This window comes from Achroia grisella, unplaced genomic scaffold, assembly GCF_030625045.1.
Source record: "Achroia grisella isolate CSIRO2021 unplaced genomic scaffold, CSIRO_AGI_Agris_v1 utg719, whole genome shotgun sequence".
In the NCBI taxonomy this organism is placed as follows: domain Eukaryota; kingdom Metazoa; phylum Arthropoda; class Insecta; order Lepidoptera; family Pyralidae; genus Achroia; species Achroia grisella.
Genome location: NW_026713002.1, coordinates 150,386 through 163,936, shown reverse-complemented (window position 1 = coordinate 163,936; position 13,551 = coordinate 150,386). Strand labels below are relative to the sequence as shown.

Genomic DNA, 13,551 nt, shown 5'->3' with positions numbered 1-13,551 from the left:
AATTTTGTTTCGAAAAATAAAAAAATATTATTCGATGATCGGGTGGATCATCCCATAATATTTTTTTATTTTAACACTTAAGGTATAAAAATAACCTATTCTCAGACCTACTGGATATATACATATATAAACTTTCATCATCGGTTAAGCCGTTTCGGAGGAGTATAAACACGTATCCTGTGACACGAGAAATTTATATATTATATTAGCTAAGCTGGAAATACCATCATCACGAAACTAAATCCTCATAACTTAGTCATTGGTAGTGATATTAATTGCTATACGTCACTGTCAGATGAAGCATCGGAGCGCAGTGCGAGCATGATGTCACTCATCATACATTAGTCATACACGTTAGAACCTAAGCTGGTCTGGTGCTGTTTTAGAAGAGCTTCCTCTCGCGCACTCTTAGATTGTGGAATGAACTACTTGCCAATGTTATCTCACGAGACTACATAGAGTTTTTCTCTGGTATTTCAGGCGTCCAGAGGCTACGGTAACCGATGGGTCGTATACTTGTTTTCCACTATCGTAGATTTAAGAAAAGTCATTTATTTATATACCTAGTCTAAGCTCGTATGCATACCAAGAAAATATACAAAAACATATCCACAGCTAATGATTGCCAGCAAAAGTTGGTAGTTTAATTATTGTGATTGAGTGTGTCTACACTTGAGTTACATGGGAAGTATTCCATATAGGAGGACGTCCCATGTAACTCGCTCATAATGTACATAATGATAGTAGAATAATATGTAACAATAATAGCATTGTCATTATATTAATACGTGAAAAAAAAATTGCCCCATTTTACGAAAATTTGCCGACGGTGGAGTACGAAATTTCGTACAGTTCTAAGTTTATATAGGGGAGTGCAGATTAAATACGTTTATCCAGCTAACAAGTTTAACTGACGGCCTCTGTGGTCTAGCGGTCGCGGGTTCGATTTCTCGCACGGTACAAATATTTGTATTCATAAACATGATTGTTAGTATCGGTCTGTGTTTTCTATTTATAATATGTATGTATTAACAGATAATGTATATATCTAGTACACATAAGAAGGTCTGCTTAGGTTGGGACTAGATGGCGCTGTGTGATTTGTCCTGAGACACTATTATTATGACTCTATTATATTATTAACTACGATGCTTACGGGTGAGCTTCTTGGAAAAACAAGAATTGGTAACAAAGAAACAATAAATTAATTTTAATTACTATATATGTTTTTATATAACCATAAACAAGCAAGCATATGATAAAAAAGTTATTTTGAGTCTTTGAATGTTACGCGATACACAATTATGACTCAATTAAGTCATGTGAGTTTAGTCATTTGATTTGTCAAGCCTTTTGATCTGTTTTTAATTTATTGTTATGCCTTAAGGGCGGGAAATCTATACTAGATGTATAATACCTACCTACATGTAAATAAAATTGGAGTGTTTGTTTGTAATATTGAAATAACCGTTTTTTACTACATGCATATGAATATAAATACGGTACGTACACCAAAATAACATTTTTTACAATTTTTGTCTGTCTGTCTGCTTGTTCCGGCTAATCTCTGAAATGGCTGGACCGATTTTGACGGGACCTTTATTGGCAGGTAGCTGATGTAATAAGGAGTAACTTAGGCTACTTTTATTTGGAAAATGAAAGTTACAATCCACGCGGATGAAGTTGCGGGTAACAGCTAGTATTTTATATTATCTAATACTAGCTAAGTTTTGTGTACGCGGTTTCTCTAGCGGGAAATTTATAACCTATATGTTATTCTGATGTATAAGCTATATTACTGTAGTTTCATCAAAGTCCGTTCAGTAGTTTATGCTTGAAAGAGTAACAAACATCCATAAAGATATTAGTAAGATATAAAATTCTCGTGTTGCTGTGTTTCGTTACCACACTACTAAACACCTTTATCGATTTTTATGAAGTTTTGTGTGCGTATCGAGTAGGTCTGTCAATCGGTCAACATATATTTTTCATACTCCTCAATAAGGGTGACACACCCTTATTTTTTTTGTCAATTTTATTTATTTTTTTATGATTTAGCATTCAACTTAAAATTTTCATCCTTCTCCACCATCAACCCCTATTTTTTATTGGAATATTAATTTAAGTGTCCAGGATTTTTTTTCTAGTGTAGAGGCTAGTGTAATAAAAATAAGACTAATCTAAATGTACATATGTATATTCAAGACCCAAAACCCGTAGCTATCCGTCAATGTACCGGAACTGCCCGCGTGACGTCATAGCTTGATAATGTGCGCACAACCGGAAACTAAGTGATAACAGCTATTTTGTTATAATCTTACAATGAATCATGGTTCACTTGATTTAACTAATAATCACCTCCCCTCAATATATTACTACATATATTTATACTAGCTATTTAGACCCGGCCACGCGTTGCTGTGGCTGAGGTTCTTGAATAAAATATTATTACGACTACAAATTGAGATGTAAGCTATCCTATCTTTCAAGTTGAATGTGCAAATCAAATTTGCAATCGGTTTAATAGTTTAGGAGTCCATCGTGGACAAACAACGTGACACGTAATTTTTATATATAAAGACTAGTTTTTGCCCGCGGCTTCGCTCGCGTTAATTTATCCCCTTAGGGTTGGAATTTATCAAAATCCTTTCTTAGGGGATGCCTACGTCATAGTAGATTTATGCATGCAAAGACTCAGCCCGATCGTTTTAAAATTGACAGTTTCATACAAACTTTCATCCCCTATTTTATCCCCTTGGGGGTAGAATTGTTAGCGGATGCCTACATCATGACATCTACCTGCATGCCAAATTTCAGCCCAATCCGTCCAGTGGTTTGGGCTGTGCGTTGATAGATCACTATGTCAGTCACCTTTAAGTTATATATATATATAGATATACTAGCGTACCTGCGCAACTTCGTCTGTATCACACTTACTCTACATTTAACATTACAGTTCGCCCAATTTACATAATATCTTTTTGAATTATAGCCTATATGTTATTCTAATGTATAAGCTATATTACTGTACAATCATATCAAACACCGTTCAGTAGTTTTTGCGTGAAAGAGTAACAAACATCCATACATACTCACAAACTTTCACGTTTATAATATTAGTAAGATAAGTATTGTCGGCGTCGGTGGTCTAGAGGTTTAGCACACCACTTTACTTGCAACGTTCGCAGGTTCGATTCCTCGCACGGCACAAATATTTGTGTTCATGAGTATGATTGTTTGCATCGGTCTGGGTGTTTTCTATGTATATTATGTGTGTATTTACAAAAAAAGTCTATTTATATCAGTTGTCTGGTACCCATAACACAAGCTCTGCTTACCGTGGGGCTAGATTGCGCTGTGTTAATTGTAAGGAGATATTATATATATGTCGGGGCTTACGTATATAATATATGTATTTATATTAGTTGTTTAGTACCTATAACAGAAACTCTGCGTTGCGCCGCTCCATTAGTCTTTCTTCTATCGTCCGGTGAAGATGTATGAATACAAACATTCGTACCGTGCTAGGAATCAAACCCGCGACCATCGGATAGTAAAGCGGTGTGCTAAACCACTAGACCAGCGAGTCTGTCAAAGATGCTCTAAGAATTTGCAAAGAGACTTTATAATGACGTAGAAATCGACTCTACAGTTTCCGGTATCTTCTGATGGCGAGCAAATATTTTAGTTTGTAATTCTTTCGTATACACTTTGACCGTTATTTCTATTTGTATAAGGTTCACATTCGTATAACAAAGATAAGGTTATCTAGCAAGGACAGGCGGCGAGGTTGTCTAAAAGGCCGTATATTAGTATAATACTGGTATTATGTTGATTATTCATTTATATTATCACTTTCAATTATGTTTATTTGGATTTTTAAGTGTTCGCATTTTTTCAATGACTTGGTACATATTTGTGTTGGGTTTGTACCGATTTATATTGTTTTGTAGGTGCGTCTATTATGGTTTTTTTTTTATGGATGATAATGTAATGGTGCCCCCGCCTGCGCTAACGGTTTACGCTGGCAGGGCACCAGTGGAGGATGATAATATGAGCATGACGTCTGGTCAGTTAGCCCATCGTGACAAATTCACCGGGAATTTATCACGACGGTTTCCAGGGGAACCTCGTGGAGGTCGACCTGACATGGTACATTGCTAGCAATGGGGTCATGAGTCCACATCCCCTTCCCCCTGTTTATTATGGTTTATTTAACTACAAGCTAAACACTATCTATAGGTTTGCATTATCTTGAAGTGTAATGCCCAATTTATACTCAGCCCGAGTGGGCGGAGAAGTGAGCAGCGCGAGAGTGTAAATACGAGTGGAAACACTTCCCATGCCATTGGCGCTGCCACTCGCGCTGCCCGGCGCTCCCTCGATTGTCGGTTTTTCGTGCGCGAGTCAAATGACTGGCAGCGCGAGTGGCAGCGTGTTTTTACATTCAGCCCTCTCGCTCAGTTGTCGCCTGGCAATATTTACGGCAGCGCGAGTGGCAGGGGAAGCGGCTGAATGTAAACGTAGCATTATAAATACGTGAAGCAAAAACTTCACTTAAATGAGAATAAAGTGTTGAAAGGTTGCATGGAAGTATCATTTTAAGAATAGAAGCTTGACGGTCTCTGTGGTTTAGCGGTTTAACACACAGTTTTACTTCCGATGGTCGCGGGTTCAATTCCTCGATTGCAAACATTTTTATTCATGATACGATTGTTTGTATTGGTCTGGGTGTTTTCTATGTATATTACTAGCCACTCGCACCGGCTTTGCACGGATGTACATGTATCTAAATATATATAACTCATAGGTGACTGACGTAGTGATCGTATCAACGTACAGCCCAAACCACTTGACGGATCGGGCTGAAATTTGGCATGCAGGTAGATCTTATGACGTAGGCATCCGCTAAGAAAGGATTTTGATTAATTCTACCCCCAAAGGGATAAAATAGGGGATGAAAATTTGTGTGAAACTTTGTCAATTTTAAACCGATCGGGCTGAGACTTTGCATGCATAAAGTTACTATGACGTAGGCATAGACATAAGAAAGGATTTTGATTAATTCCACCCCTAAGGGGATGAATTAACGCGAGCGAAGCCGCGGGCAAAAGCTAGTTGTATATATAAACCTTCCTCTTGAATCACTATCTATTAAAAACCCGCTTCAAAATCCGTTGCGTAGTTTTAAAGATTTAAGCATACATAGGGACAGACACAGCGACAGCGACTTTGTTTTATACTATTTAATGATAATATAATAATCCTATTGTGTACTGAATATCTATAGAAAGTAATAAATTGGTGCTAGTTGGTGGTTTGTATTCGCACGTTTCGAATTGGAAATGTAAAGTTACAATGATTATTTAAAAGACCAACACACAAGTTTCTTCGTCGCTTGTTCTTCTTGTGATGAGAGAGTTTTCCGAATGAGCGGTAGATTAAGAATGATAACTATGACTATTCAAAAGTGCTTAAATTAAGTTTATTTGAATAAATGATTTTCTATTCTATTCTAATACATATTAATACTAGTTACAGTCATGCAGTTGATACCGGCATACATTCTTTTGCAATATTATTTCTAGTATAATTAGGAAATAGGAAAAGTTCTGGATTGGACCATCCTTGTTATCTAGAGGTAGGCCTATCCTACCCCTAGATAACAAGGATAACAAGCTTTCCTCAGATGTACCGAAAATTACATAAAAATCGGCCAGTTGTGAGAGTTGGTGAATAACAAGTGTGACACAAGATTTTTATATGTTAAGATTGCAAAGAGGAATGTTTGTACTGCAAGAAAAGTATATTAAAGCTTTTTAAGTATCCACAGCCCTGGTGTTTCAGTGTACATAGGCTACGGTAATCGTTTACCATCAGATTGGCCGTATGCTAGATTGCCACCACTGTGGTTTTGAAACGAAAGGTTACAATGCAGTAATTGCACATTCCGCCTAACTGTTCCCCGTACAATTTAAACGGGAATCGAAATTATGACATGAGCCGAGGTTCGATCCCCTAGCGGCGCCCCCAGACTAAAGTCGTATCCGTCAGGCGGGGGTTGGCCTTCAGCCGCTCCTTACGTAAGTCCTTCCTTTGGTTTGGAGAGTCATCTGCACTCGCCCACTATTGTCCGGTGAAGCTGCAAAGGCCAGCTGCGGCCAGCAGCAATAGAGTAGTCCGCGAAATTGCACCAGGGACAAGTACATACGCATATGTTACAGATGTTCGGTTCAAGTCAATTAAAATTATACCTTATTTTGTTACAGGGTCAGTCCATAGTGCCGCAGTGTGACAAGATGTTCAAAGACGGTTGAGGCGCTAGCGCGTCGACATCGGCGCGCCACCACATACCATGTCGTTCTTGAGTAATCTGAAAAAGGTGAGTCCACATCAATACTGTCAAATAAAAAAATGTTTATTCCTCAGGGATATTTTGGCCTAGGCATGTCAGCATTTTTAAAGGAATCCCTACCGGCCAGTTCGGTTTAAAAAAAGTTTAAAAGGGGCGGTCTCTTCTATACAGTGTTGTAAGGATCGTCCTTCTAACACAACTTTCGAAGTCAATCAGTCGCTAGGTTATATACTACTGATCATCTTAATAATTTTTGATATTATAATAATAATAATTTATTTATTTGCTTAAAAAACACAGTATAAAAGATGGTAATTAAAACTTAGTATCATGTGTTTTGCCATAGTTTGCAAAATAGATTGTTTAAAATTATACCTATACAGAGGTTAAAAGGATATTAGATTCTAGCTCGCGGATTATTTAATTAAAATTCAAAATATCTTTATTCATGTAGGTCTATTACAGACTCTTATGATATGTCAAATCTACCGTCAGTTCGGAATAATTTCGAGATGAGAAGAACTGACAAGAAACTCAGCTCGTATTTTTTTTTTAAATAAATGTTGTACATTTTTACACTAAAACAGATTCATTTAAATTCTAATTTGGGAGAATAGAGTGACGAGCTGACGAGATGAGCCAGCCATCATTGCACTCAACCATATTAGAGGGAGCACATCGACCCTACCCACCACGCCGCCACATTTTGAACTTTATAGCGAGCATGACTGTTTCAAGTTACTCCACTACCTCATTTATATTATTTACAGCATAAACTGTACCAATCATTGTTATCTATTCTGTACCGAAATACAGCTAGTCTTATTATTCCTGCGTTAGACAAAGTCACGTGTATATATTTGTACCTGCAAAGATTCTTAAAATTTCAAGCCTCATATAAATCATTATCATCGCAGCCCGGAAGACGTCCACTGCACATATGAATAATATTATGTAATAATGGACAGGCTCATACTAGAAATGGAAAATAGTAAATATTATTAAAAAAAACAAGAATATCACTAATAGCGATAATAAAGTGCGTAGCGATTTCTATGTTGATTATCGCATGTCTGTTACTTGTTATTTATATAAAAAACATTTATTAAAAAGAGCAACTCAGAATCTGCATTCCGAATGAGTAGTAGAATCAAAATATGACTATTCAAAAGTGCTTGTAATGAGTTTATTTGAATAAAGATTATTTCTATTTCTCTATTTCTAATAAGATCGTGTTAACAGGTGCTACACCTCGGCGGTGGAAATGATGCGAAAAAGAAGAAAGTGTTCGCGAACATCCGCGACAATAGTGATCCCACGGAGAATTGGGATATGGTCGGCGAGCTCGGAGACGGCGCATTCGGAAAGGTAATGTAATAATAATAATGATAACCCTGGACAGACATACAATGTCATCTGGTCCAAAGCTACGCAGAGCTTCTTATGGCTAGTAGAAAAAATTTAACCCCCGGAATTGATTCGGGCCCTCGAGGTCCCAATTTTCACTCATCTCCTAAGGGGATACGAAATCAGGGTACTAGACAATTGATACAATTGCTTAAATATTATTTTTTTGGAAATATAAGAAACACTGATCAATACACGTAACGAACGAAAATCACGTTTACCTATTGACGATGTCGGAGTTTCGACGCAACGTATTCATGGACCAGTCGACGAATAAAATAATTTATCTGTGAACTGTAAAGTAGTTTAATCGTTCACGCACAAAAAACAGTTTAACTTAAGTTTTTTTTTAACGTGTGGAAAATATTGAAAAGACGGTGACACCGCCGGAGGGAGGGCGGGGCGGTGTGTGAGAAATATATTCCTAATATACCCCATAACGGCCCGCCCTGTAGATGTAACACTGATCAATACACGTAACGAACGAAAAAAATAATTTATCTGTGAACTGCAAAGGAGCTAGTTCTCTCGCTACTGATCAATCGTTCACACGGCGCTCACAACGTTGGAAAAGCGTGTGTTGCGCCGTGTCCTCCAGTTTAACAAAACTCCGTGCCCGGACAGTATCTGCGTCATGCGGTACGTCAGTGTTTTAACGCCTACCTCTACCGGACATAAGGGCCATCCAAAATTATATGGAATCTCTAAACTGCTCTAACTCGGCAATTGATTCTAGATATGTATGACTCTTCATTGACCTGCCAGCATCTCGTTTCCAGGTGTACAAGGCGCAACACAAAACCTCCGGTCAGCTGGCGGCCGCCAAGTTGTGTGTGCTGGACAACGAGGATGACCTGGCCGACTTCACAGTGGAAATTGACATACTGACGGAGTGCCGGCATCCCAACGTGGTGGAGATGCATGAGGCGTACTTCATAGACAATAAATTATGGGTGAGTTGAATTGAAAGTGTATTGTATTCTGTATAGTTTATTTTTTTATCCCAGAGACAAATTTGACATTACCTATGTTGCCAGGTTTTTACAATTTTTAAATAGGGTTGTGTCATTATTGGAAATTGATATTCATTACGTATTTTTATAAATTAATTAGAAATAATGTGTGGGTGTGTTTATTTAAAACGCATTACACAAAATTAATAAATAGAAGGTTTTTTTTATCAAAATAGTTTTTTAATTGACATTGTTTTCACTAAAACAAAGACTAAAAGGCTTAAGCTCAAAAATTACAGTTTATAGCTTAATGCTGTAAAAAATACTAAGTGTACGTGGAAACACAAAAATATCTTTTTAACACTTTTAAATTATACATTATAAATACTTGTATACCGTACGTAAATTATGGAAAATTGTTATGGAAACCTGGTATATAGCTTTAAAACGAATATGCTAAAATAAAACCTTACGATTAAACAAAGTATTTACGTACAGTAGTTCATTCGCTGGTCCCTTGAAAAGATACTGCATATAGCGGACTTACTTAATTTGACATAGCCTCACGTAATTTACAATAAAATGCTGGTCCCTATGTGAGAAATAAGATTTGTCAATGCACACCGCATTGAAAAATCTTCAACGTGTTAATAAACTTATCATTAGTTTGGAGTGTCTTCAAACTAAGAACTGATAAGAAACTCGCCTCTTATGCTTTTCAAATGAGCTTGTATGTGATTACAAAGTTATGAATTTCAGATGCTGCTGGAGTATTGCGACGGTGGTGCCTTAGACTCGGTGATGGCGGAGCTGGACAAGGGTCTCAGCGAAACGCAGATCGCCTACGTGTGCCGGGAAATGTGCAGGGGCCTGCAGTTTCTCCACTCGAGGAAGGTCATCCACAGAGACCTGAAGGCGGGCAACGTTCTGGCTACGATGCCCGGAGGGGTCAAACTCGGTTGGTATCTGTACTCTTTGTCTTTCTAATTATTGACTAAGAAACACAAGACGCCAGCAGTGTGCGAAAGAGACGACATAATGCTTCCATCTCTTTCACTACAATATCTGTTTTATGTTTTGTTTCAAAGTTGTATTAATTCTTACTAATATTATAAATGTGAAAGTAGGGGTGTTTGTTACGCTTTTACGCAAAAACTACTGAACCGATCATCATGAAAGTTTATACACATGTTCTTGGAGGTATTAGAATGAACATGGGATTCTTTTTATTAAAAATAATATATATTTTTTATTCAATACGAGCGAAGCCGCGGGTAGAATATTGGGACTTCATAAATAGTAATTATCATGATAAATATCCTGTTTGTATAACTTGTACATTAGTAACTGATGCAGGTTTTGTACAAAATCTGTATCAAATAGTAATTTTTTTTAATTATTAAATATGAATAGGTGCATTCGTTTGCGCTGACGGGGCGCCATGGAAGTACAAAGCTTTTTAAAGTGTAAATTAGAACTCAAACCTTTCTGTATAAGTTCTGTATTGACAAATCACTGAATATACGACCCTCTATTATTTTTTTATCGTACTCCACATTGTATGAGAGAACCGTCTTAAAAAGCATTGCCATGTAATGCGTAATGACGAGGATTATGTGGTCAAACAAGCCTTAAGACTTACCTGAACGTAAAAGTAGAGGAGGTCCTCCAGCCACCTGTCCTGGCGCCGAAAAATTTGAAGATCCGACGCCGCATAAAGTGGGACAGAGGCAAGAGGAGACTCCATATTGTATTAAAAGTGTATACAATATATATATGTTTTTTTTTATTCGCCAGCGGACTTCGGCGTGTCTGCGAAGAACAAATGGACCCTACAGAAACATGACACGTTCATCGGCACGCCGTACTGGATGGCGCCCGAAGTGGTGCTCTGCGAGACGTTTAGAGACAACCCATACGATTTTAAGGTAATATTTTTTATAATTTAGTTTAAGATAGGTAAATAGACAGAATATAGTGTATTTGATAGATTTTTACGCTCCCGCCAAGCAAACTCTTAAGCTTTATATTAGGAGCCATTCAAGTATTACGTAATCAGATTTATTACAATTATTTATTCCCCCCCTCTCCCCCCTCCTCCCCCTCGCCATCCGTTGTCAGAAAAAGTAAGCCAAGCTCTTACCCCCTCCCCCCATGCTTATATAAACATTTTTAATTAATATATTGTTTTTTTTAGCAATGACAACGTGAGGGTTGCCATTTGCGTAAGTAATTTACCACCGATGACGTAATCATCCCCTAGACCCCCACCCCTCATGTCATTCGAAATAAGTAAAGAAATGACCCCACAGTACTTATGTAATACTTGAACGACGGCCCCCTAGTATGGATTAAATATATAAATTTGCTGTTCCTCAGGTGGACATCTGGTCGCTCGGCATCACGCTGATAGAGTTCGCCCAAATCGAGCCCCCCAACCACGAGATGACTCCCATGCGGGTACTGCTCAAGATACAAAAGAGCGAGCCCCCCACGCTCGAGCAGCCCTCCAAGTGGAGCAAGACCTTCAACGACTTCATAGCGAAAGCCCTTGTTAAGGTAATATATGCCTTTTGTTGTAGTGGATATAGTTTAAAATCGTGTATGCGTGAGTAGTTACAAAATCCTTACATATTATTAACTGACTACGCAAACGTAGTTTGTCTTATAAATTAAAATCGTTATTAAAAAATAGCGGTTGGTGGTGGAAGGGTAAAAATTTCAGGCTGTATGAATGAATGAATGAAACTCTTTATTGTTCCTCTCACAGAAAATACAATTACATATACAATTATGTACAAAATTATAAAAAAAATATATATATAATACAATAAACAAGACAAAGAGGTAACAATGGGCGGCCTTATCGCTAAAAAGCGATCTCTTCCAGGCAACCTTAACCTTGCTGTATGTATATTTTAATGCCACACAATAAAAAAATATTAAAAAAATGGCGATTTTATTTGGGCGGGCCTATTCTCAGATCTACTGAATATACATATAAAATTTCATCCAAATCAGTCAAGCCGTTTCGGAGGCGTCTAACAACGAAACTTTTGACACGAGAATTTTATATACATAGTGCAAATTTGCTGCTGTTGTCTGTTCGCTTATATGTCTTAAATTACGCAACGGAGTTTTCAGCAATATGTAGAGTGATTCAAGAGGAAGGTTTATATGTATAATACATGCGTGTTTTGTATAGAACAAAACGAGAAATTCAAAGTTTTTTTAATGTATTCATTCAAAGATGGGACGGGTCTTCTAGTTTAATATGAAAACAAAAGTAAAACAAATGCCAAAAACCATGTCTGATCTGCTGCAACGATCATGTTATATTATTATACTCTATATGGTATCTGCTATGGTAATGCTTGAAGGTGATATTCGGTATAAATAATGTTACCGAGGTATATTTAGTAATTCATCTATATACAAGGTAACACAGCCTCACCTGTTCTGACGCTAAGCACAGTCGATACTAAGCTTCCAAACTGTATTCGAGTTATGTTCATTGCCTGATGCCTCATTCCGAGGCGAAATATGTGTCGCAATATGGGTGTAGACTCAGTAACGGTCGGAATTTGATCACCATTAGAAAAGGCGTAACGCTTCCAGTAGCGGTGGTCAAGTTTCTGTTTTTTAATATTTGTGTATTACACATGATAATGGTAGGGGAAACAAAATAACGTAGATACATATCTTAAGTAATGTTTTTATATTATTACTAGCTGTCCCGGCAAACGTTGTTTTGCCTTAAAATAAAAAAAAAAAATAGGGTTGGACTACCCCTAACATTTAAGGGGATGAAAAATAGATGTTGGCCGTTCTCAGATCTACTCAATACGCTTACAAAATTTCATGAGAATCGGTCAAGCCGTTTCGGAGTATGGAAACGAAAACTGTGACACGAGAATTTTATATATAAGATGTTATTAAATAACAGTTTAATCTTTACTTATGTGATGAGTACTGATCGGAGTAGGTAGAGCTATTTAGGATCATTAAACTTCAACATTGATGTCGTCGTGATATCGCTGCATAATACGTTCTCGCTCACACGTGCTGGTAGTGTCACGGGTGTGTAGAGTGACGCACCTGTTTTTGTCTCTTTCTGCAATTATCCGTTTTATTCTATCATATGGCATCTCACTGGTGATGAGACAGCTTTCCGCATGAGCGGTAGATTAAAAAAAGTATGACTATTCAATAGTGTATTTATTTAAATTAATTTGAATAAAGAATTTTTTATTTTTTTTTATTCGTATAGGACCCAGAGAAGAGGCCGACCGCAACTGAACTGCTCAAGCACGAGTTTGTAAACGGGAACCTGGACTCGAAGCCGCTTAGGGATCTCCTACTCGAATACCGCGCTGAGGTGGTGGAGGAAGAACTCTTGGATGATGATTCGGAGGTAAGAGCATCTATTATTAGGTCCTATATCTATTTCAGGCCTGAATTATACGGGCGCTGTAATGTTTTAACTTAAATGCATGTAATTAGTTTTTAAAATATCTACCAATTCATGGTAGCCTAGTACTTTTATGGTGTGATACTTTTATACAATAAAGAAGACAATCAAGCATACGGTATGCCGGATGGTAATAATAATAATAGAACTGTTTATTGTGCATATCGTAAAATATTTACAAAAAAAAATACTATAATATATAAATATGGTAACAAATCGCTTAAAGGAATCTTTAAATGGACAACCTGGTAAATAACCACCTTTACACGTATGCTCTTTTACGTGCAAATAGATTTTCATGCAGGAAAGTGTAAACATGTAAATGTAGACAAAGGGAACGAGAAAGACCGCGCGCCGCCAGCTCG

General features: G+C 37.3%; 1 protein-coding gene across 1 annotated transcript in view; it reads left to right on the top strand.

Moving 5' to 3' along the window:
• Positions 1 to 13,551, top strand: part of LOC131850210 (serine/threonine-protein kinase 10) — a 60,955-nt gene that overhangs the window by 23,881 nt on the left and 23,523 nt on the right. Inside the window, exons 2-8 of the mRNA XM_059200381.1 lie at positions 6,270 to 6,382; positions 7,598 to 7,723; positions 8,542 to 8,715; positions 9,475 to 9,673; positions 10,513 to 10,643; positions 11,095 to 11,274; positions 12,986 to 13,129. Of these exons, the coding sequence (XP_059056364.1) occupies positions 6,356 to 6,382; positions 7,598 to 7,723; positions 8,542 to 8,715; positions 9,475 to 9,673; positions 10,513 to 10,643; positions 11,095 to 11,274; positions 12,986 to 13,129 (981 nt within the window). The 5' untranslated portion in view covers positions 6,270 to 6,355. The remainder of the gene's footprint in view (positions 1 to 6,269; positions 6,383 to 7,597; positions 7,724 to 8,541; positions 8,716 to 9,474; positions 9,674 to 10,512; positions 10,644 to 11,094; positions 11,275 to 12,985; positions 13,130 to 13,551) is intronic.